The sequence below is a fragment of the Pongo abelii genome, chromosome 4 (assembly GCF_028885655.2).
Source record: "Pongo abelii isolate AG06213 chromosome 4, NHGRI_mPonAbe1-v2.0_pri, whole genome shotgun sequence".
Classification (NCBI taxonomy): Eukaryota; Metazoa; Chordata; class Mammalia; order Primates; family Hominidae; genus Pongo; species Pongo abelii.
This window is the reverse complement of record NC_071989.2, coordinates 159,362,208-159,385,479: the sequence shown is the minus strand read 5'-3', so window position 1 is coordinate 159,385,479 and position 23,272 is coordinate 159,362,208. Positions and strand designations below refer to the sequence as shown.

Below are 23,272 nucleotides of genomic sequence, written 5' to 3'. Positions count from 1 at the left end.
TCATCTTTTCTTGGTTAATCTCACTAACATTCTGTCAATTTGGTTTATCTTTTCAAAGAGCCAGCTTTTCGTTTCATTCATCTTTTGTATTGTTTCTTTTGTTTCAGTTTCATTTAGTTCTGCTCTCATCTTTGTTATTTCTTTTCTTCTGCTGGGTTTGGGTTTGGTTTGTTCTTGTTTCTCTGGTTCCTTAAGGTATGACCCTAGATTGTCTGCTCTGCTCTTTTAGACTTTTTGATGTAGGTGTTTAATGCTGTGAACTTTCTTCTTAGCACTGCTTTTGCTGTATCCCAGAGCTTTTGATAGGTTGTTTCTCACTATTATCATGCAGATCAGAGAGTTTTTAAATTTCCATCCTGATTTCATTGTTGACCCAGTGATCATTCAGAAGGAGATTATTTAATTTCCATGCAGTTTGCATCGTTTCGAGAGTTACTTTTGTAGGTGATTTTCCATTTTATTCCACTGCTGTCTGAGAGAGTACTTCATATAATTTCAGTTTTCTTAAATGTATTGAGACATGTTTTGTGGCCTATCATATGTTCTATCTTAGAGAATATTCTATGTGCTAATGAATAGAATGTGTCTTCTGCAGTTGTTGGGTAGAATGATCTGTAAATATCTGTTAAGTCCGTTTGTTCTAGAGTATAATATAAGTCCATTGTTTCTTTGTTGACCGTCTATCTTGATGACCTGTCTGGTGCTGTCAGTGGAGTGTTGAAGTCCCCCACTACTATTGTGTTGCTTTCTACCTCATTTCTTAGGTAGTAGTAATTGTTTTATAAATTTTGGAGCTCCAGTGTTAGGTGCATATATATTTAGGATTGTGATATTTCCTGTTGGACTAGTCCTTTTATCATTATATAATGTCCCACTTAGTCTTTTTTAACTGTTGTTGCTTTAAAGTCTGTTTTGTCTGATACAAGAATAGCTACTCCTGCTCACTTTTGGTGCCCATTTGCATGGAATATCTTTTTTTACCCCTTTACCTTAAGTTTATGTGAGTCCTTAGGTGTTAGGTGAGTCTCTTGAAGACAGCAGATACTTGGTTGATAAATTGTTATCCATTCTGTAATTCTATATTTTTTAAGTGAAACATTTAGGCCATTTACAATTTAACATTAGTATTGAGATGTGAGGTACTATTCTATTCATTGTGCTAGTTGTTGCCTGAATACTTAGATTTTTTTTTCTTTGTGTTATTGTTTTATAGGCCCTGTGAGACTTATGCTTTAAGGAGGTTATATTTTGGTGTGTTTCAAGGTTTTGTTTCAAGATTTAGAACTCCTTTTAGCACCTCTTGTAGTGCTGGCTTGGTACTGGCAAATTCTCTCAGCATTTGTATGTCTGAAAAAGACTTTATCTTTCATTCATTTATGAAGCTTAGTTTTGCTGGATACAGAATTCTTGGTTGATAATTGTTTTGTTTAAGGAGGCTAAAGATAGGACCCCACTCCCTTCTAGCTTGTAGGGTTTCGCTGAGAAATCTGCTGTTAACCTGATAGGTTTTCCTTTATAGGTTATCTGATGTTTTTGCCTCATAACTCTTAAGATTCTTTCCTTTGTCTTGACTTTAGATAACCTGATGATTGTGTGCCTAGGTGATGATCTTTTTTCGATGAATTTCTCAGGTGTTCTCTGAGCTTCTTGTATTTGGATGTCTAGATCTCTAGCAAGGCCAGGGAAGTTTTCTTCTGTTCTTTCCTCAAGTAAGTTTTCCAAACCTTTAGATTTCTCTTCTTCCTTGGGAACACCAGTTCTTAGTTTTGGTAGCTTAATATAATCCCAGACTTCTTAGAGGCTTTATTTTTTATTATTATTGTTATTATTCTTTTTTCTTTGTATTTGTCAGATTGGGTTAATTCAAAAGCCTTGTCTAAGTGTGTCTGTCATTTCTAAAATTGTGATTGTTTATTATTTATGCTGTCTTTCTCTGAAGATTTTTTTCACCCATAACCTGTATTTTTTTTTTTTTTTAATTCCCTTAAGTTGGTTTTCACCTTTCTGGTGCCCCTTTGAGTAGCTTTTTGAGTAGCTTAATAGTTGGCCTTCTAAATTATTTTTCTGACAATTCAGAGATTTCTTCTTGGTTTGGATCCATTGTTGGTGAACTAGTGTAATCTTTTTGGGGTGTTAAAGAACCTTGTTTTGTCATATTACCAGAATTGTTTTTCTGGTTCCTTCTCATTTGGGTAGACTATGTCAGAGGAAAGATCTGGGGCTTGAGGGCTACTGTTCAGATTATTTTGTCCCATGACATGGTTCCTTGATGTGGTGCTCTCCCCCTGTGATTCCTGAGAGCTGAACTGCAATTATTGTTATTGCTGCTCTGGGTCTAGCCACCCAGCAGAGCTACCAGTCTCCGAGCTGGTACTGGGGAGTGTCTGAAAAGAGTCCAGTGATGCAATCCGTCTTCAGGTCTCTCAGTTGTGGATACTAGCACCTGCTCTGGTGGAGATAGCAGGGGAGTGAAGTGGACTCTGTGAGGGTCCTTGGTTGTAGTTTGGTTTCGTACGCTAGTTTTCTTTAATGCTGGTTTTGCTAGCAGTGAATTGTCACGTGAACAGACTCAGGACCTCAGGTTAGCCAGGATGTTACAGGTGGTGGAATTAGCTGTTGTTTTCTCCTTTTGAGGGCAGGGTTGTTCTTTTATGAGTTGCTGTAATGACTTGAATTGGTTGGCCTCCAGCCAGGAGGTGGTGCTTTCAAGAAAGCTGCAGTAGTGTGGTGGGGATACAAGCTTGCCCTAAGGTTGCCTGGATAAGTATTTGGGTTTCTCAGGTGATCGGTGGGGCCATAAAGCTCCCAAGAGTTTACAATCTTTTGTCTTGGGCTACCAGGGCAGGTAGAGAAAGACCATCAGGTGGGGGCATATCTGAGCTCAGACTCTCCTTGAGCAGGGTTTGCTGCAGCTGCTGTGGAGAATAGTTGTGTGGTTCTCAGGCCAATGGAGTTATGTTCCCAGGGGGGTTATGGCTGCCTCTGCTGTGTCATACAGGTGGCCAGGGAAGTAGGGGAAAGCCAGCAGTGACAGGCCTCACCCAGCTCCCATGCAGCCAGCAAGGCCAGTCTCACTCCCACCATGCCCCACCAACAGCATGGGGTTTGCAGGGCCAAGATCTTGCCCCAGGCTACAAGCCTACCTGCTGAGAAAGCAAGCCAGCCTTTTGGACCCCACCCCTTCCCGACTGCTGTGGCTTATGTGCTCATATCTGTACTTCCCCTTTGTGCCTTCCCCATCTTGATTCTGCCCAGGAAAATTTGCTCTCTGTCAAAATTATTACAAAGTTCACCTGGAAGTTTCTGTCTCCAAGTCGTCCTTCCTCATTTCCACTGGCAGCACTCCCCAAGGACCCCTGTGAGATTAAAGTCAGAAATGACTTCCCTGGGCTTCCCTGGGAACTGGGAGTGCCTACAGGGCTCTTCCCGCTGTTGCTTCTTCTATTTTTATATTTCACTTGGCTCTAAATTTTGTTTCAGCACTAGGTAAGGTTAAATTTTTCTCCCATGATCTGGATTTTTAGGTTCTCCAGTGAGGATGTGTGTTTGAAGGTGGATTTTCCCCCTCTCGCACTTTGGGCACTCACAGTTTTTCTGCTGTCTCATGGATTTTGCAGCAGCAAGCCACTTCTTTTAAAGGGTCTGTGAATTCTTTCAGTTTTCCTAGTATGTTCCTGCAGTAGTTCTTGGAGTAAAAATTCACAATGTGAGTCTCTTCATGTTGTTCTGTCTGTCTGAGGGGAAGCTGCAAGTTAGTCCTGCCTCCTATCCACCATTTTTTTTTGCCACCTCATCCTCTTGAGTAGCTGGGACTATAGGCATACACCACCATGCCCAGCTAATTTTTGCATTTTTTTTATAGAGGCAAGGTCTCACTCTGTTGTCCAGGCTGGTTTTGAACTGCTGGCCCCAAGTGATCTACCCACCTCAGCCTCCCAAAGCGCTGGAATTGTAGGCGTAAGCCACCGTGCCCAGCCTGGTGTGAACTTTTTATGATTAATATATATTGCTTTTATAATTAAAATGTATTTTAAAAATTAAAAAGTGTGATGGAGTTGGGGAATAAAATACAGTATAAAATGCCATGTTCTTAGAAATAAATGGTCCTGTGGCCATGCAGAAAAAAAATAAGAGCAGTTGTGAGGGGAAATAAGTAATGAAGTTAGAGAGCAAGAAATTTCCAAGCCTTTTCGTTGCCCATTTCTTCCCATCCTTGAACTTCAGTTTTCCATTTCACTTCGGAAAACAGATCACATAACAAAGAAAAATTCTCTTTGAAGAAAAAGGACAAACTTGCCCATCTTAATAATTTGTCTTCTCTATTATGTGTCTAGTCGGTGTAGTTGATTAATTTGGTATGTTTTCTGTTAGCTTTTTTGTGTACTGAGTCTGTGATTTTCTTACAGATGAACAAATTGATTGAATATTACCAGCAGCTTGCTCAGAAAGAGAAGGTTGAGCGAGATCGCAAGAAATTGGCACGACGTAGAAACTATATGCCTCTGGCTTTTTCGGTGAGAATTTGGTACTAGAATGATTTGCAAGACGTGTAGGGCCTAAGAACAGTGATCATTTCAGAAAATGGCCATTGTCCTAGATTCCTGAATGGTGGATAGCAGAGAGAGGGATTCTTCAAATTATAGACGTTTAAGTCCAATAGTTAGGCTTTTGCTATATCATTAGTTCTGTTTGAGTTATTTGTGTTTTAAGGACATTTGTGTTTCTTTCTCCATCACTGCCCTTTATCTTCTGATTATTTCCCCAGAAAAGCTGTTAATTTTGTAAGTGCTGCAGAGCTCTACGTACAGCTTTTGTGTATTACAGAAAGTCTGAGAAGAAGGAGGTGGGCAAATGGTAGATTTCAGTCATGTTACCCCTGTAGCCCACCTTTGATATCCTGGCAGTAGTGGTTTCTCAGCTTTAGTTATAATAATTTTTTTAACATCCTCCCCTGTTTCTCCAAGATGAAAAACACTGACTTTTTACATAGTGCACTTGTGTGGTTAAATAGTAATATATGCAAGTAGAATTTTTGATAAGAATTATTTGTGAGAGTTATTCTCTACCAGTTTATGTACTGCTAGTAAGAAGAAAGAAATTAGGATTTGGAATTTTTGTTATTTTGCCCCGAGTTTTATTTGCTCTCATAGTACAGTTTGTTTTCTGTGTGCTTGCTTGGGGCCCAGCAGATTGACATTCAATAAATAACATTTATTGAATGGCAATGATGTGTCAAGCTCTGTGCTAAATAAACACTTTACATGTATTACTTTATTTAATCCTCACAAAAATCCTGTGGAGTATCATATCCCCATTTTACACTTGAGGAAATGAGACCTAGTTAAGCAACTTGTCATACTGCATCCACATGAAAATTAGTTAAGTCATTGAAACCCTAAGGGTTGGTAAAGTCCATATAAAAATATCTAGATTAAGCTGGGTGTGGTGGCTCATGCCTGTAATCCCAGCACTTTGGGAGGCTGAGGCGGGAGGATCACTTGAGGTCAGGATTTCAAGACCAGTCTGGCCAACATGGTGAAACCCTGTCTCTACTAAAAATACAAAAAATTAGCTGGACATGGTGGTGCACGCCTGTGATCTCAGCTACTTGGGAGGCTGAGGCATGAGAATCGCTTGAACCCAGGAGGCGGAGGTTGCAGTGAGCCGAGATAGTGCCACTGCACTCCAGCCTGGGTGACGGAGTGAGACTCTGTCTCAAAAAAAAATCTAGATTAGAATTTAAAAACGTTAACACTTGAAAAGCACCTACATTTGCAAAAAGAAGTGAATTTTTCTGAATAGTCCAGTGGTATAGTCAGCATATGCACCAATGTATGTTATATTTAGAGGTGGAATTTGAATTAGATGAATTATTCTTCCAATTTTCCCATATAACCTGCCTGCTATATGCGTTTGCTTCTATCTTATGCTGCATTTTTTGTCTCTGTTGCAACCTGCTGCTATTTTGGGGCTCTACAGCAACATACTATTCATGTAGTGGTAAGTTCTCCTTTATGATTCTTGCTGACCCTGAAGAAGTTAGCAGATGACCACTGGTGTTCCAGGAAGACGTCTGTTGTGTATCTTAGACACTCCACATAGTTTTTGCCTGAGCCGTAGCTTAGATATTTTTAGATTACTAGCAGAAGCTCAAATTTGGTTCATTTTTACTGTATTAATGTAGTTTCAATCTCCATGTTTAGTGCTGTTATTATTTTAAGAATAGAATAATGATGAGGGGCTACAAATTGCTTTCTTTAAAAGAAGCCTTTAGATTAGCTTTTTTTTTTTTTTTTTTGCTTATTTCCCTGAGCTTCTCATGCTATCCTACCCAAAATTCTTTCTTTTGATAAATAAGGTGTGTAAATATGGACTTTCTAATAGGAATTTCTGAACTTTGTTTAGGACAAATATGGTCTTGGAACCAGGCTTCAGCGACCACGAGCTGGCACATCCATCAGTACCCTTGCCGGACTTTCGTAAGTTTAGACATGAAATGACTTTGAGGAGAACAGCAGGTATCAAAATGAATATCAAATAAATGAGATTAAAAAAAACACACACACACAGTTGCCAATGGAAAAGAAGATTCTTGTACTTAGAAAAGACCTACGCTATACAGATATTCTATGACAGAGGAATACTTCAATTATTGATATAGACTGAGGATAATCAGGTGGATCCTTGAGAAATTATTGTTTTGTTTTTGTTTTTGTTTTTGTTTTTCAATCTTTCAGCCTTAAAGAAGGAGAGGACCAGAAAGAGATAAAGATTGAGCCAGCTCAGGCTGTGGATGAAGTGGAACCTCTACCTGAAGACTATTATACAAGACCAGTAAATTTAACAGAGGGTAATTTTCTGTGTTCTTCTACTTTGTTTCTAGTCTACATCTAATTCTGTTTTTGTTATTTATATACCTAGTGATTTGAGATTTTTAATGGAATAGTTGTTAGTAGTAAAATGATATGTAGAAAATAAAACAGCTGTAATAGAGGTAATTATTTGAAATCTAAAATGTCAAATATCTATATTTTCATTTTTATGAACAACACTGTTCATAAAGGCAGTAATGCTTCATGTAATTACTGGTACGTAAAAGTTTGATTTTGAAAGTCACTGTAAACTAAGCCTGTTTTCTGCCTTTCTTTCTAGTAACTACCCTTCAGCAGCGTCTGTTACAGCCTGACTTCCAGCCAGTCTGTGCTTCACAGCTGTATCCTCGCCACAAACATCTTCTGATCAAACGGTCCCTGCGCTGCCGTGTAAGTATTCCATTCTGTAGAATGACCATTGTACAAGAGGAAAGCAAAAATAAATGTGGCTGGTGTCTGACCAGTGTCAAAAGCTTTGGAATGTAGTAAATACTGAAAATACTTGTAGAGAACATACTAATTGCAAGGCACTATTTTAAATGCTTTCAATATAAACAACGCTTAAAACTCTGTGAGGTAGGTACTACTGTTAAACCTGTTTTACAAATGTAGAAAATGAAGTATCTGAAGGTTAGGTACATAGGGTTAACCCCTAAAAGAATAGTGAAAGAGTGTGTAACTTTTAGGCTAGTGTTCAGGCTCAGGGAGGACCAATAAAAAAAAATCAATTTAAAAGAAAGCAAGAAAAAAGAAAAATCAGCAAAATCCAGGCTCTGGTAATTTACAGAACAAATGACAAAGTTTCTTCAATAAATAAATTGTAAAAACAAAATGGGAAAGAAACCTTTTAGATGAGTACTGTCCGACAGAACTTTCTATGGCGATGGAAGTATTCTGTGTCTGTACAGTCCCCCATGATAGCCACTAGGCACATGTGGCTCTTGAGCACATGAAATGTGATAGTGCCCCTGAGGTACTGAGTCAGTCTTTAATTTCATTTAAATAACCACATGTCACTAGTGGCTAATGTTACTTAATCATTCTCTAGGTTAGAAGAGACTTAAAAGTTTACCAAACACAATGTATAGATTTTATGTAGATTCGGATTCAAACAAAACAGAAAGAAAGGGCCCAGGGGAGGAGGGAAGAAGGGAAAGAGGAAAGAAGGAAAGAAAAATTTGTGAAATCTTTGAGAAAATTTAAACACTGGTAGCATTTTTGATGCTATTAAAGAACTATTGGGCAGGCCACAGTGACATGCACTTGTAGTCCCAGCTACTCTGGAAGCTGAGGCAGGAGAATCCCTTGAGCCTGAGGAGTTTGAGACTGTAGTGTGTAATGATTGTGCCTGTCAATAGCCACTGCACTCCAGCCTAGGCAACACAGTAAGACCCTGTCTCTTAAAAAAAAAAAAAAAATGTATTTTTTCTTTTTTAGGAATAATGATAGTACTTTGTTTTTTAATGTCTTTATCTTTTGGAGATACATACAGAAATATTTATGGAGGAAGTGACTTGGTCTCTGGTATTTGTTGCAAAATAATGAGGGATGAGGAATGGGTAAGAGTATAAATGAAACAAGATTGGCCATTGTTGCTAATTTTTGATAACAAGTTGCTGATTCTTTTTGTTTGTTTAACCTGAGAGCATAGATTCAAGTCCTGCATATATATTCCGAAGTTGATAATTGTTGAAGTTGGATGATGGGTACCTAGAGATTTGTGATACCATTCTATATTTTTGTACGTGTTAGAAAATTTCTATAATGTAAAACCTTTATAAAAAGAAAGAAAAAGAAGGGGCAAAGGAACATTGAATTGGTAGTTCAAATAGAAGGCCTGGGCTCATGCCTGTAATCGCAACACTTTGAGAGGCCAAGGCAGGAAGATCACTTGAGCCCAGGAGTTTGAGATCAGCCTAGGCAACATAGTGAGACCCTGTCTCTACCAAAAAAAAAAAAAAAAAAGGGGGGGGCCAGTGTGGTGGTTCACACCTGTAGTCCCAGCAAGTCGGGAGGCTGAGGCAGGAGAATTGCTTGAGCCCAGGAGGTTGAGGCTGCTGTGAGCAGTAATCACACCACTGCACTCCAGCCTGGGTGACAAAGCAAGACCCTGTCTGTTAAAAAAAAAAAAAAAAAAAAAGAATGCGTGTAGTAAGATAGTAGATTAAAATCCAGATGTATCAGTATTTACATTAAATACCAATGAACTAAATGCTTCCATTAAAAGACAAACATTGTCAGTCTAAATAATAAAGCAAATTGCGGTGATCCATCTATATGCTTATTGCAAGAGGACAAACATGAGAACTCAGAAAAGTTGAAAGTAGAGAGAAGTGGGAAAAATATTGGACAAACTAATTTTTTTAAAAGAGGGATAATTTGTTTAAAAAAAAAATTCAATTTACAAAGAAGATATAACCATCTAAGTCGTGCACTGAATAATAGACTCAAAATATATAAAGCGACATTTGAGAAAATTACATAAATGGACAAATCATTTTGGGAAATTTTGAAATACTTCTCTCTGTAACCGAGAGAACAAATAGATGAAAATCAGTAAGAATATAGAACATTTGGACAATTTAACTAGCAAACTTGACCAAATGGGCATATATAGACCACTGTACCCAATATCTGTAGAACATATGCATTCTTTTCAAGTACACACAGAACACTTATAAAGGTTGATTATATACTGGGTTATTATATGGTAAGTCTGAACATTTTTCCAAAGATGAAATTCTTTAAGTTAAAACAAAGTTTTTATTAACAAGAAAAGTTTTAAGTCACATTTATACTTTATAATAATAAATAGGCTAAGATGCTCAATAACACAAGGCTTTCTCTTTTGAACACTTTATTTCCATTTAGTACTCTTAAATATGTTTGCTTGTTGTGTGTTTATATTTTAATAGGTAAAAGTTATGAATCACCAGCTATTTTGCTACCTAACTGCACTGGAAAATGAAAATGTATAGAATTTTATCATTAGATCAGAGTTTTAAAAATCAAAGGATAAGGATTTGTTTAAAATATTTTAACATTAGGGCATTATACCTTTTTCAGAACAAATATAATTTATAGACATTATACAAGGCAATTTTTTATCAAATATCAATATTTTAAAATGCTTTATTTAGCTGAAATGTTGTTTCAGTTGAAAAAACTATCTCCGGTTACAAAAAAATCATCAGGAAGCTTATTGGATTTAATCTGCTTTAGAAGTGTCCTAAGAAGCCTTAAATTAAATATTTTAAGTAGAAAAAATAATTTTAAAATCGTATGTTGTACTATTACTGTGGTTTATATACATATATTAAATGGTCTCTTTTATAGGAAACATGACTGGAAGTTATCACATTAAGCACTGTAAAATTAAAGGCAAGAGCTAATCACCTTTTAGCAAAAGTACTCTGTATGCAACAGTTGCAAGTATGAAAGCTATTATTTAGCAGTTGATAATTGCCTGGTACAAAATATAAACAAAGTACATTTACTGGATTGTTTTTAGTTTGCAGCTGCCCTCAACTATCCCAGATAAGGATTTCTCATAAATAAAAGCTGCAGTACAATTCACTTAGTGGTTAGTTAGGCCAATCCTCCCCGCCATTATCCTTGTTCTTCCCCACCGCCCCTAACCCCTGCAGTGGCACTGTGTTATTAAAAACATTAAGTACCTGGGGTTTGTGCTTCAGATCAAGACATCATTTGCGTAATTTCAAATGATAAGACAACTTTTCCTGTAGAAATGATGCTTTGTGGTCACAATTCAAAAAGTAATTGTTTTCAAATAACCTGACATACCTTAGCAATTACAAAACCGTGATTTTGCCACAAACGTGCAATGCTAAAAGATGTGGACGGCTGTTCTTCTGCTTAAGTTTAGAGTGCTGCAAAACTTGGGTAATGACTATTTTTTCAGTTAACATAACCAGCCCACGGTACAGCATACTATATCACAAAGTACAAATCCAAGGAAGGTAATACCTTTGCTAAGTTGCGGAATTTTGGCAAATCAGTACAGGTCTTTTTAATATGATAAAACTATTTTTGTGGGAGTCATGTATAACTTTAGGAATAATTTTCACTCCAAAAATATTTAAGTGCCAGCTGATATTATTAAAAACATTATAATGGTTTTTAATGGTGATTTATAGCAGAGCAAGGATAATGGCGGGGAGGATTGGCCTAACTAACCACTCAGTGAATTGTACTGCAGCTTTAATTTATGAGAAATTTATGAGAAGTTATTTTATACAAACTAATGTGTTTTAAACTACACAATATCTCTTGTTAAGTGAGCTCCCTTGTTCAAGCTGTTAGACTATCCAGCAGCAGAGCAATGCATGTCTCGAGGAGGTGGCTTAGCTCAGTTGTGGGGTTGGTCCAAAGCCGGGGAGAGTTCCAGTGTGTTGAAAAAGCTTTAAAATTCTATTTTAAGGAGATTTATTGTCAATACCAATTTCCAAGGACTTCTTTAAAAATTGTTAAATTTTCACATAAATACTGGAACCCTCAAAATTAGACAGTTATTTCAAACAACATTCATTTCAGATGATCCCTTATATTTAGAAGCCCTGCATCTTGTTGGTTTGACCAAAAGTCATATAGCCTTACACCAGCTTATTTTTTTTTTAATTCTGCTTAAAATAGAGGTTTGTTGGGAGGCTGAGGCAGGAGAACTGGTTGAACCCAGGAGGCAGAGGTTGCAGTGAGCCGAGATTGCGCCATTGTACTCCAGCCTGGGCAACAAAAGCAAAACTTGTCTCAAAAAATAAATAAACATAGGTTTGTTTTAAATAACAAAATATATAAAAAGCAAGCTTGGGAGAGACCTGGAGCACCCATCCAATATTGTCTACCAACTTTCATGATTGTTTCTTTGCACGTGCTGCTGCTGCCATTGGAGTCCCTATGCTTTCTCTTGCTGAGGCTGTCATCTGGAAGATGAAATTATTAAAGTATATTATTTGATCACAATGCAGTTAAGTTAGAAATCAGTAATTTCTTTATAGCAAAACTTGCAGGATACAACTAAGGCTGTGCTTAGCTATACAGTATATATTAGAAAAGAAGAAATATTAAAAGATTAGCGATGTCAGCATCCATTTCAAGAAGTTAGAAAAAAAACAGCAAAGTCCAAAGATAACAGGTGTTAATAAATTAAGAAACCAATATAAAATACAATAAATTAATATAAAATATAATAAATTAAGAAACCAAAATACAAAAGAGCAACAGAATCAGAAGTTGATTTCTTAAAAAAGATTAGTAATAGAAATAGTTGTATATAAATTAAGTTGATATAAATTTATATAAATATGGTTATATAATGCACCATTAATATAGTAATATCTACCAAAAGTAAAGTTACCTTTTGTCTCATCAACTTCACTTTTAGGAATCTACCTTGCACCTCCACAAATACAAACCAAAATATGCAGAGATTATAGTATAGCTACACAATGAGTACTATAAATTTATTTAAAAGAATGTGTTAATATGGGATACTTTTTTTTTTTTTTTTTTTTTTTTTTTTGAGATGGAGTCTCACTCTGTTGCCCAGGCTGGAGTGCAGTGTTGCAATCTCAGCTCACTGCAAGCTCTGCCTCCTGGGTTCACACCATTCTCCTGCCTCAGCCTCCCAAGTAGCTGGGACTACAGGTGCCCGCCACTACGCCCAGCTAATTTTTTTGTATTTTTAGTAGAGATGGGGTTTCACCATGTTAGCCAGGATTGTCTCGATCTCCTGACCTTGTGATCCGCCCTCCTCGGCCTCCCAAAGTGCTGGGATTACAGGCGTGAGCCACCGCGCCCGGCCTGGGATACATTTTTAAATGCAAAAAGCAAAGTGCATGGTAGGTATGCAACTTCTGTATAAAAAAGGAGGGAAAGTACAAACGTACATATAAACAAAAAAAGTGTGTCTATATATATGCAGACGTAGACCCATGCATATGAGAAAATTTGTTATATACTAAATATGGCATTTTAGATCATTAGAGAAAGAATAGGCAATTACATTTTGCTAGGTCAAGTGATTATATGGAAGAAAATAAAATTGGGTTGCTACCTCACCCTACATAGAAGTTAATTTCAGGAACATTGGAAATTTGAAGAGCCAAACTTCTAGAAGGAAATAGAGGCGAATACCTCATGACTTCTGGGTAGGGGAATGTTTCATAAGTAGTACAAATAAGCACAAACTATAATGTAAAGTTACATATTTTACTTCATTAAAAGTAAAACTTGTACCCTCATGCCAAAGAAAACCCATAAAGAAATGGAAAGATAAGCCACAGACTGAGAAAAGTAGTTTGCAAGGTATATTATTAACAATAGATTAATATCTATTGTTAATATCAGCAAATAGCAAGGAAATAAAAATAACCAGTAGATCCTAACATTCAAGTTACGGCAGAGGAAATCCCAATAGCCAGTAAATATGAAAGATATTCAGATTTATACACTAATCAGGGAAATGTACATTAAAACTGCAATCAGAAAATAAAAAATTTTAAAAAATTAACTGCAATGGAATATCATTTCATAATCATCAGATTAGTCAGTTATATTTCAATATCCATTAAAATAGCAAATGCATATACCCTTTGATCTACTCTTAGGAAATTGTCTTACAGATACTTAGACACTTAGGAAATGATTCATGTACAAGAATACTCATTGCTGCATTACTTATAGTAGCAAAATAATGGAAACGTCCTGAATGTCCATCAATTTCTATCTTATGTAAGTTATAGAAATTGTTACAGTGGGACACAGAGGCCTCTCTATATGTACTGAAATGGAATTAATTCCAAGATAGAATAAATGAAAAAAGCAAGAGAATTAAATATAAAATGTTCCCTTTTGTGTTACTGTGAAAAAAGCAAGGTGATGTATGCTTATACTTTTATGTGCATAGGCTGTCTGGGGAGAGGAACAAGGGGACAGACAGATAATGGGTAATCTTTACACTGGACACCTTTTTTGTTCTGTTAAAAACATTTTTAACCAGGTATATGTAGTGCATATTTAAGAAAGTAGTAAATAATTATTACTGTCCTAGTGCAGTGGCTCATGCCTGTAATCCCAGCACTTTGGGAGGCCGAGGCAGGAAGATTACTGGAGCCCAGGAGTTGGAGGCTGTAGTGAGCTTTGATTGTGCCACTGCACTCCAGCTTGGGTGACAGAGTGATACCCTATCTCAAAAATAATCATTGTTACTGTACTTTAAAGCATAGGATCTGGAATTTTACTACCTGGATTTAAATCCCAGTGTCCATTTTTATTGGCTCTATAAAGTTGCACAGGTTACTTACCCTTCCTGTGTACCATTTTAATCATCTATAATATGGCAACCTTAATGTAATACCTATACCTAGCTCATAAAGTTGATGTGATATTTAAATCCAGTTAAACCAGTGAGCACGTTGTTTAGCAAATACAGTAAGTACTCAGTATGTGTTACTTTAGTAGTTTTTAAGTACCACAGAGGTGTAATAATATTGGATAGTGTGGTTGCACATATCAGGAAGTGCAAACATCTTTTATAAACTTTGGCTGCTATACACTATTCAAAAACATATGGTCTTATAGCAGAATAAAACAAAACAAAATTCTCGTAAATGCTGTCCTTCTGAATTTAGCAGCTCTATGGATCAACAAAGTGTGTTGTTGTCTTCTGATATACGTTATATTTGTTTTCTTTTTAGAAATGTGAACATAATTTGAGCAAGCCAGAATTTAACCCAACATCAATCAAATTCAAAATCCAACTGGTCGCTGTGTGAGTATTTTGGGATTGGTGTTTTCAGTTACTGTTTTGAGTTATTTTGGTTTATTCTTCTTCCCCAGTGTGAGTTGTGTTTACTCTTGGCCTTAAAAAAAAAAAAAAAAAAAATTACATCAAAATAATGTTGACATTCTGTTCCTGTTTAGGTTTTGAATTTAGTTACATGCCATGAAGTTTAAGATAAATAGATTCAGGGGTATTGGGATCAGGGACACAGTGGCCCAGTATGATCTGGAGCAACAAGGTATGTTGATTATTTGGTGGAAAGTCACTAGTCATCATTACAAATTATAAAGTATCTGAGTTTGGGAATAATCCTTCAAAAAAATTAAAAAATAATAAAGTATAGCTGATTGAAGAGTATCCCTGTAATAGTGTTCATTTTACTTTACCTGTGTTATAACACTTCATTGACTGGAATGAAAGTGATTAAGTTAGTGTTAACTCTCTGGGACTTGCGAGTAGAAGAGAATTTTGTTTATAAAAACTACCTATCAGGCTATCTGAATGGTCCTAATTAGAGACAAATACTGCCACTTAAAACTTACCCAGTGTTCATCTAATTAAATGTAAACTTTTCATATCTCATCATACTTTTCTAATACATAAATTTTTTAAATTACCTGGCAAACAAGAAAAATGTTTTCACAAATTAGGAAAGTATTGTCTAGCTTTGGAGTAAGAGAGCCCTTCTTTAGCAAGACAGGAAACCCAGAAGCCATTAAAGAAAAGAAACACCTTTGACCTTCGCAAAAAGAAATAGTGGTTATAAAAGATGAAATTAAAGCCAGGTGCAGTGGCTCGCACTTGTGATCCCAGCACTTTGGAAGCCTGAGTCAGGAGGATCACTTGAGCCCAAGAGTTGAAGACGAGCCTGGACAACATAGTAAGACCCCATCTCTACAAAAAAATTTTAAAATTAGCCAGGTGCAGTGGCATGCACCTGTAGTCCTAGCTACTTGGGAGGCTGAGGTGAGAGGACCGCTTGAGCCCAGGAAGTCAAGGCTGCAGTAAGCTATGATTGTGCCACAGCACTCCAGCCTAGACAGTGGAGCAGGACTCTCTCTCTAAGGAAAAAAAAAATTTTTAAGACAAAATTAGCAACAAAGTCCTGAGACAAATAGTAAAGCAAGAAAGAATATTTGGCAGTCGTGACAAACTAAAGTTTAATATCCCAGGCATAGAGAATTCCCAGAAATTGAAAAGATAAAAATAGAGGGAGGCAGTAAAGTGGAATGTGGAACAAGGGATTTGAACAGGTAGCTTATGGAAAAGGAATTTCAAATGGCCAGAAGATACACTGTATATGGAAAGAAACTAAGACTTGATAGGAAAAGTTTTAAAAAGTAATTAGCATCTAGTGCTCATGAGAATGTGGGTAAACACATACTTGCACACATTGTTGGTAGGATCTTGAATTGCTAGTCTTTTTGGAGAGTGGTCTGGAAATATCAAAAATTACATAGACCTTTTAACCCAACAGTACTGTTTCAGGGATGTATTCTGTAGAAACAAAATCACCAATATATAAAGATGCATTTCCAAAGGTGTGTATTAGAATATATTAATGGCAAAAAGCTGCAAACAGTTTAACCAAAAGTTAATCAGTGTCAAACTGATTAACCATTAACAAGGAAATAGTTGGTTAAATTGAGATAACTTGTACGTAGAATATTATGCAGCAATTAAAAATAAGTATTAGGAAACAAAAAGGTTGGGAAGTGCATGTCTGGTGAGTTAGGAGGAGCTAGGAGGGCCAGGAAGAGGGTCTGTCACTTACTGTTTTTGTCTAAACTTACTTCCCTCCTCTCTGAAATGGGAATAATGTCTTCCTCTTGGGATTCTTGAAAATAATCAAATGAGTAATTATGTTTGCAAATGCCTTGTAACTCACCATAAAATATGTTCATTTTCCTAACTACTCTTAATACATGATTGGTTAGGAATAAAGAGACTTACAGAAATGGCACTTGTGAAGTCTGGGATGAACTCCTTTCTTAAGAATTATACTCATTACAGAAACCCTGAATGGCAGCCTGTGCTTAGCATCAATTTCTTAAGCTTGCTTTGAGAAAAAGTGATTTTTTTCTGACATCATTTTAGAATTGCCTGGCTATCTTAATACAGATACTCTGAGGCCAGGTGTTTGGCTCATGCCTGTAATCTCAACATTTGGGGAGGCCAAGGCAGGAGGATCGCTTGAGCCTTAGGAGTTCAAGCCCAGCCTGGGCAACATAGTGAGTCCTCACCTGTACAAAAAATCAAAAATTAGCTGAGCATGGTGGCACACTCCTGTACTCCCAGCTACTTGGGAGGCTGAGGTGGGAATATCACTTGAGCCTGGGGGGTCGAGGCTTCAGTGAGTCATGATTGTGCCATTACACTCCAGCCTGGGTGACAGCAAGACCCTGTCTCAAAAAAAAAAAAAAAAAATACAGAGCTGTGGTATCAAACCTCAGACCTACTGAATTCAAATTCTTAGAAGTGGGATCCTTAAATTTCTTTTTATTGTTGTTGCTTTTGTGTGTGTATGTGTTTGTTTTTTTGAGATTCAGGAAGATGAAAGTTTCTTAAATTCCTGTTAAGTTACTCAGGTAATCCTGCTGGTCACCATGAGAAATAGCTCGTTTAAAGTTTAAATATCTGATTCTAAGATGTACTTTTTTCCCCCACTTTTAGTGTTTCTGCAATAGATTTTGTATTATGTTAATGTATGCACAATAATGAACATTTATGTGAGCTTTGTTCCAAGCACTTTTCAAAGCATTCTTGCATGTATTCTTCACAATAACCTCAAGTGATAGATACCATTATTTTCCTCATTTTAGAATTGGGAAAACCGAGACACAAGGAGATAAATATCTTGCCTTAGTCATTACAAAGCAATATCTTGATATGTAAATGCTAATCTGGGGCCTGGGCAGTTTAAACTAGAAATATACATAAGATTTCAGAAAGAACTCATACCAGTTTGGTCTTATGTCTTTTCCTAAGTTCTTACTGTGATGATATGGGTCATTAAAATTATTTTTCTCTGATATGTTCTAATTAACATGAAATCTTTTATGTACTGCACTAGCTTTAAAAAATAATAATAATTTTAAGAGACTCCAATGAATATTAATGCATTTTTTATTTATGCATAGCAATTATATTCCAGAAGTGAGAATCATGTCAATTCCCAACCTTCGCTACATGAAGGTTAGTACCTTGCTCATTAACAGGAAGAAAAAGGACTGATCAATGATGTGTGTATATGTATATGTGGGTGGCTGTGTGTGTATTTGGCACAGGATCCAGTGAGCAAGGGATAGAAAAGAAGACAGTTTGGGGTAATAAAGACTTTAAATTTGTTGACACTGAGATTCTTGACAACAGCATCTTTGATGAAAAGTAGGGAGAAAGAGCAGGGTGCACATTATGTTACGGTGAAATTATAGGTGGGGAAAAGAAAGGAGAGAATGTTGGATCCCACAGGCATCTTTTGTTCTTCTCCAGCCTAGAGATTCTCTTCGATCTCCTGTTTGTTATGTTTTGGGTACTAGGAATCAGTTAGATTTCCATACCACAGCCCTTCTCTTCCTTGGAGTCCTCATCTACTCCCCTTCCTTCCACACACACACCCAGTGAATTGTAGAATATTCTGCAGCAAACTCGTTAACTCTTTTCTTTTCATGCTGCTCCTGAAAACACAAATATTTATTATGTGGTCCTTCATTTGAAAGATTTGTTTTGCTTATCTAGAGAGAGTACCAAACAAGGACAAATTATCACAGTTCAAGAAGTCTTAAGTTTTTATAAGGTCAGGCACGGTGGCTGATACCTGTAATCCCAGCACTTTGGGAGGCCAAGATAAGTAGATTGCTTGGGCCCAGGAGGTCAAGACCAGCCTGGGCAACATGGGGAAACCCCATCTCTACAAAAAATTTGCCAGGTGTGGTGGCGCACAGCTGTGGTCCCAGCTACTCAGGAGGTTGAGATGGGAGGATCACCTGAGCCCAGGAGGTCGAGGCTGCAGTGAGCCATGATCATGCCACTGCACTCCAGCCTGGGCAACAGAGTGAGACCTTGTCTCAAAAATAAATAAATAAATAATAAAAATTTTTAAAAGTTTTTGTAGTCTTGGTGTGCCATTTTTGCTCTGTTAATGCATCTGACTGGCCTGTGGCTCCCATATTTTATTTATGAGGGCCTTCTTTTCAGTCCTTAAATGGCAGCCTGGGTGAGACAGGAGTTTTAACTTCACTTAGATAATGAACATTCCTCAGAATTTCTGGATCTAGTAACTGGCCCTTTCAGTGGAATCTGTCTCATTTCCTCAGTGAAATAGCAACTCCAGAGAGTATTTGGTCTAACATATAGATAATAGAACAGGGATCAGTAAGCACGTAGAGAATACAATGATGTAGAGGTATAAGTAGGGCATCATTACTCAGGAGTAATGGGGGGGATGGCAATTTCGTGAAATATTTGGTATAGCAGCTAAGAAAGTGGCGAATGTCTGAGAGATATGTTTCCTATTCCCCAGGAGAGCCAGGTCCTCCTGACTCTTACGAATCCAGTTGAGAACCTCACCCATGTGACTCTCTTGGAGTGTGAGGAGGGGGACCCTGATAATATCAACAGCACTGCTAAGGTAGGAGCATTTTGCCTCAGCCTGACTGACCCTCACTTTCCCTGGAGTGTCCTCATTTGACCTGGCTTAAAAGACTCCACACACTCTCCTTTCCACATCTAGTCAGCAAGTTCTTTTGATTCCACCTCCTAAATTTTTTTACTTTATCCTGAAACACACTGCCCTATTTGAAGGTCTCATCGTTTCTTACATGGACTGTGACAATAACTTCCTAAATGACCTTGCTATTTTTATACCACCACCTCCATTTCAACCCATTTCTTCTCTATTGCCACTAGGGCGATACTTCTAAAATCTAACTCTGTGCATGCTGGTGATTTAGCATTGCTCTTGACTGAGATGAAGTCCAGATTTTTAGCATAGCCTAAGACCTCCTTAATGACATTACTTCTCTCTGTTCTTCCAGTGTAGTCTTCCTTCAGATCCTCAAATTTAGCATTCCCTGAATCGTACATATTAGTGGTTGTGATCCAGACAGATCCAATAGGTTATAAACTTTGACGCTGGAGAATTGTGTATGCTATTTGTTTTACCTAGCATGCCTCCTTCCTATCCTGACTCCCCTAACATACATGCCGCTTCAGTCTCTGAGTCTCGTACATTCATTCTTCAACACTTGTGAAATATCATTTCCTTTTAGAAATGATACGTTTAAAATCATTTAGAAGCTGGTATGCCTCCTCTAGATTCCTCTACCTTACAAAGAGTATACATAACATAGCACTAACTAGGCCAGGCTTGGTGGCTCACGCCTGTAATCCTAGCACTTTGGGAGGCTGAGGTGAGTGAATCATCTGAGGTCAGGAGTTCAAGACTAGCCTGGCCAACATGGTGAAACCCGTCTCTACTAAATACAAAAATTAGCTGGGCATGATGGCAGGTGCCTGTAATCCCAGCTACTGGGGAGGCTGAGATGGGAGAATCGCTTGAACCCGGGAGATGGTGGTTGCAGTGAGCTGAGATTGCGCCACTGCACTCCAGCCTGGACGGCTGAGGCGAGACTCTGTCTTAAAAAAATATATATAACTAAATGTTAAAGTGGGTGATTTTGACTCAGTGTGAGTTGAATGGATGTAATATGGCCTCTCTTTATATTTTGCTTCTTCTAGTACTTGAAATTTTAGAACAAGAGCCTTTCTCTATAGATCATCTATTACTAATTCATAATTCAGCATGATATTTATAATAAAAATGGTTTAAAAAGATGCCTATATCTTTAGTTGTTATTCAAATAATATTAGAGAATTTCTGTCCTCTTTTTTTTTTTTTTTTTCTGCTTTTTAGTGATTTCACTTACTAGCATCACCTCCAAAGAGAGAGAACACTTATTTCACTTATTTGGTCCTTGTTGCTTTTTTTTTTTTTTTTTTTTTTTTGAGACAGAATCTCTCTCTGTCGCCAGGCTGGAGTGCAGTGGCGCAGTCTTAGCTCACTGCAATCTCCGCCTCCCGGGTTCAAGCGATTCCCCTACCTCAGCCTCCCAAGTAGCTGGGATTACAGGCGCCTGCCACCATGCCCGGCTAATTTTTGTATTTTAGTAGAGACGGGGTTTCACCATGTTGGCCAGGATGGTCTCAATCGCTTGACCTCGTGATCCACCTTCCCCAGCCTCCCAAAGTGCTGGGATTACAGGTCTGAGCCACCGTGCCCTGCCGCTCCTTTTTAATTAATTTTACTAATAAGCAGCTCCAGTTAAGACAGACAGAAGTAAGTACCTGATGCATAAGCACAGCATATCTTTATAAAGCTCTCTTTATACCTCCCCTCCCACATTTGTATCTATGATTAGAAATTTGATTGACACTGTTAACTGTTAACTTCTGACAGAGCAAAGTTGAGGCCTAATTACAACATAAGTCTGAAGAATGCTAATTGTTTTCCATGACCATAATCACCCAGTATCTCATGTGAGTTTATGTATCAGGTACCAGGAATCAGCTGGTACCATGTCAAAAAACATTGTGTTGGAACCAGTGTTTCTCCTTTGTGTTGTTCTTAATGATGGACTGTTTCAGATGTATCCAAAAAAAAATGAAGAATAATATGGCAAGTACCCATTTCTCCTCATCCCCTTAAGAAATTAAACATTAGGGCTGGGCGCAGTGGCTCACGCCTGTAATCCCAGCAGTTTGGGAGGCCGAGGCAAGTGGATCATGAGGGCAGGAGTACGAAACCAGCCTGGCCAATATGGTGAAACCCCGTCTCTACTAAAAATGCAAAAAATTAGCCAGGCATGGTGGTGGGCGCCTGTAGTCCTAGCTACTCGGGAGGCTGAGGCAGGAGAATCGCTTCAACCCAGGAGGCAGAGGTTGCAGTGAGCCGAGATCATGCCATTTGCACTCTAGCCTGGGCAACAGAGTGAGACTTCATCTCAAAAAAATAAATAAATAAATAAAATAAAACATTAAAGACACAATTGAAGCCCCCATGTTCTCCCTAGCTATTCATTGCAGACCCCATGAAGTAAGTACTCACTTAGCTTTCTCTTAAAACCTTTGTTCTTATAAACTCCATAGAAGTAGTATATATGTTTCCTGAAACTTGCTGTATGCTTCCATTTGTCTAAATCAATGTCATACTTTGCTATATTCTGTCACACTGGTCCCTTCTCAGGCAGGCCTCTCTGTGTTGCTCTCCAGGTGGTGGTGCCTCCCAAAGAGCTCGTTTTAGCTGGCAAGGATGCAGCAGCAGAGTACGATGAGTTGGCAGAACCTCAAGACTTTCAGGACGATCCCGAGTGAGTGATCTTTTTGTGATCCCCATACCACAATTGGCTGATAACAGAATGCCCACTTATATCCAATTTTCTTGTCTGGATTTTTTAAAATAACTTTTTTCTTCCTGTTTCTAAAAATAATTATTGTAGAAAATTGGGGAAATATATATAAGACCATGAAGAAGAAAATAAAATTATCCCACCACCAGAGATAAACACCATTAGCATTTTGGCATTTGTCCTTCCAAATATTTCTCACCTCATTGGGATCATTCTATAAATACAGTTTTTTAGCCTTTTTCACTTGAATATATTTTCCCATGTTAATAAAAAAATTTTTAATTATATGATTTTAATGGTTGCGGACAGGATACAATATTCTGTCCCTATAGATTTATCATCAGGTTTGTTCCCCACCCCCACCCCCTTGGAGTAATTAATAGATTTTACTCTTTCATACCTAATAACTGAAAAGAACCAAACCTTCCAGTAACTGGGGACTGTGACCATCAGAGAATTCAGTCTGTAGACTGAATGATTTCAGTGATTTGAACAGAGAATTTAATATAAATAATTGTTCACTTGTGTAACTTAAAAAGTGAAAAAGAACACTAAAGTAGCAATTTTATGCTACTTCATGGGCATAAAATTTCAAAGATAGCTATTTGATGAGCCAGCTACCACCCCTCAGGTGGAGGGAACAAAGGGAAATAGTTAGAATTATTAAAATTTAGAACTTAAAGAAAGAGCTCCATGTAGCTGAAACTCAGGCCTCCAATGAGCTGAAGGGGAACACTGCTTGCGTGGTCCTGGCATCTCGTGATGACAAAGGAGGGGTGGCATGATTATACAAGAATTGGAAAACTTCAACTGCTTATTGCCACTTCCTCCTGGGTAAAGAAGCATTGCTGGGCTGGGCATGGTGGCTCACCCCTGTATTCTCAACACTTTGGGAGGCTGAGGCAGGAGGATTGCTTCACAGGAGTTTGAAACCAGCCTAGGAATAGAGTAAGACACCGTCTCTACAAAAAAATTTTAAAAATAGCCAGGTGTAGCAGCACATGCTTGTAGTCCCAGCTACTCAGGATACCAGGGTGAGAGAATCAGTTGAGCCCGGGAGGCTGAGGCTGCAGTGAGCCGTGATTGTGCCACTGCACTCCAGCCTGGGCAACAGAGTGATACCTTGTCTCAACAAAAAAAAAAAATTTTTTGGAGTAATGGCCACAGGGAACAGGGACCACAAGCAAACAGGA

At 37.8% G+C, this 23,272-nt stretch overlaps 1 protein-coding gene across 4 annotated transcripts in view; it reads left to right on the top strand.

Moving 5' to 3' along the window:
- Positions 1-23,272, top strand: part of DCTN4 (dynactin subunit 4) — a 43,853-nt gene that overhangs the window by 14,993 nt on the left and 5,588 nt on the right. For 3 of the 4 annotated variants that reach the window (NM_001132796.1, XM_063723888.1, XM_063723889.1), the window contains 8 exon segments: positions 4,407-4,514; positions 6,406-6,479; positions 6,738-6,850; positions 7,153-7,262; positions 14,588-14,661; positions 17,814-17,868; positions 19,196-19,303; positions 21,943-22,040. In NM_001132796.1, coding sequence (NP_001126268.1) covers positions 4,407-4,514; positions 6,406-6,479; positions 6,738-6,850; positions 7,153-7,262; positions 14,588-14,661; positions 17,814-17,868; positions 19,196-19,303; positions 21,943-22,040 — 740 coding nt within the window. 4 annotated transcript variants of the gene reach the window in all.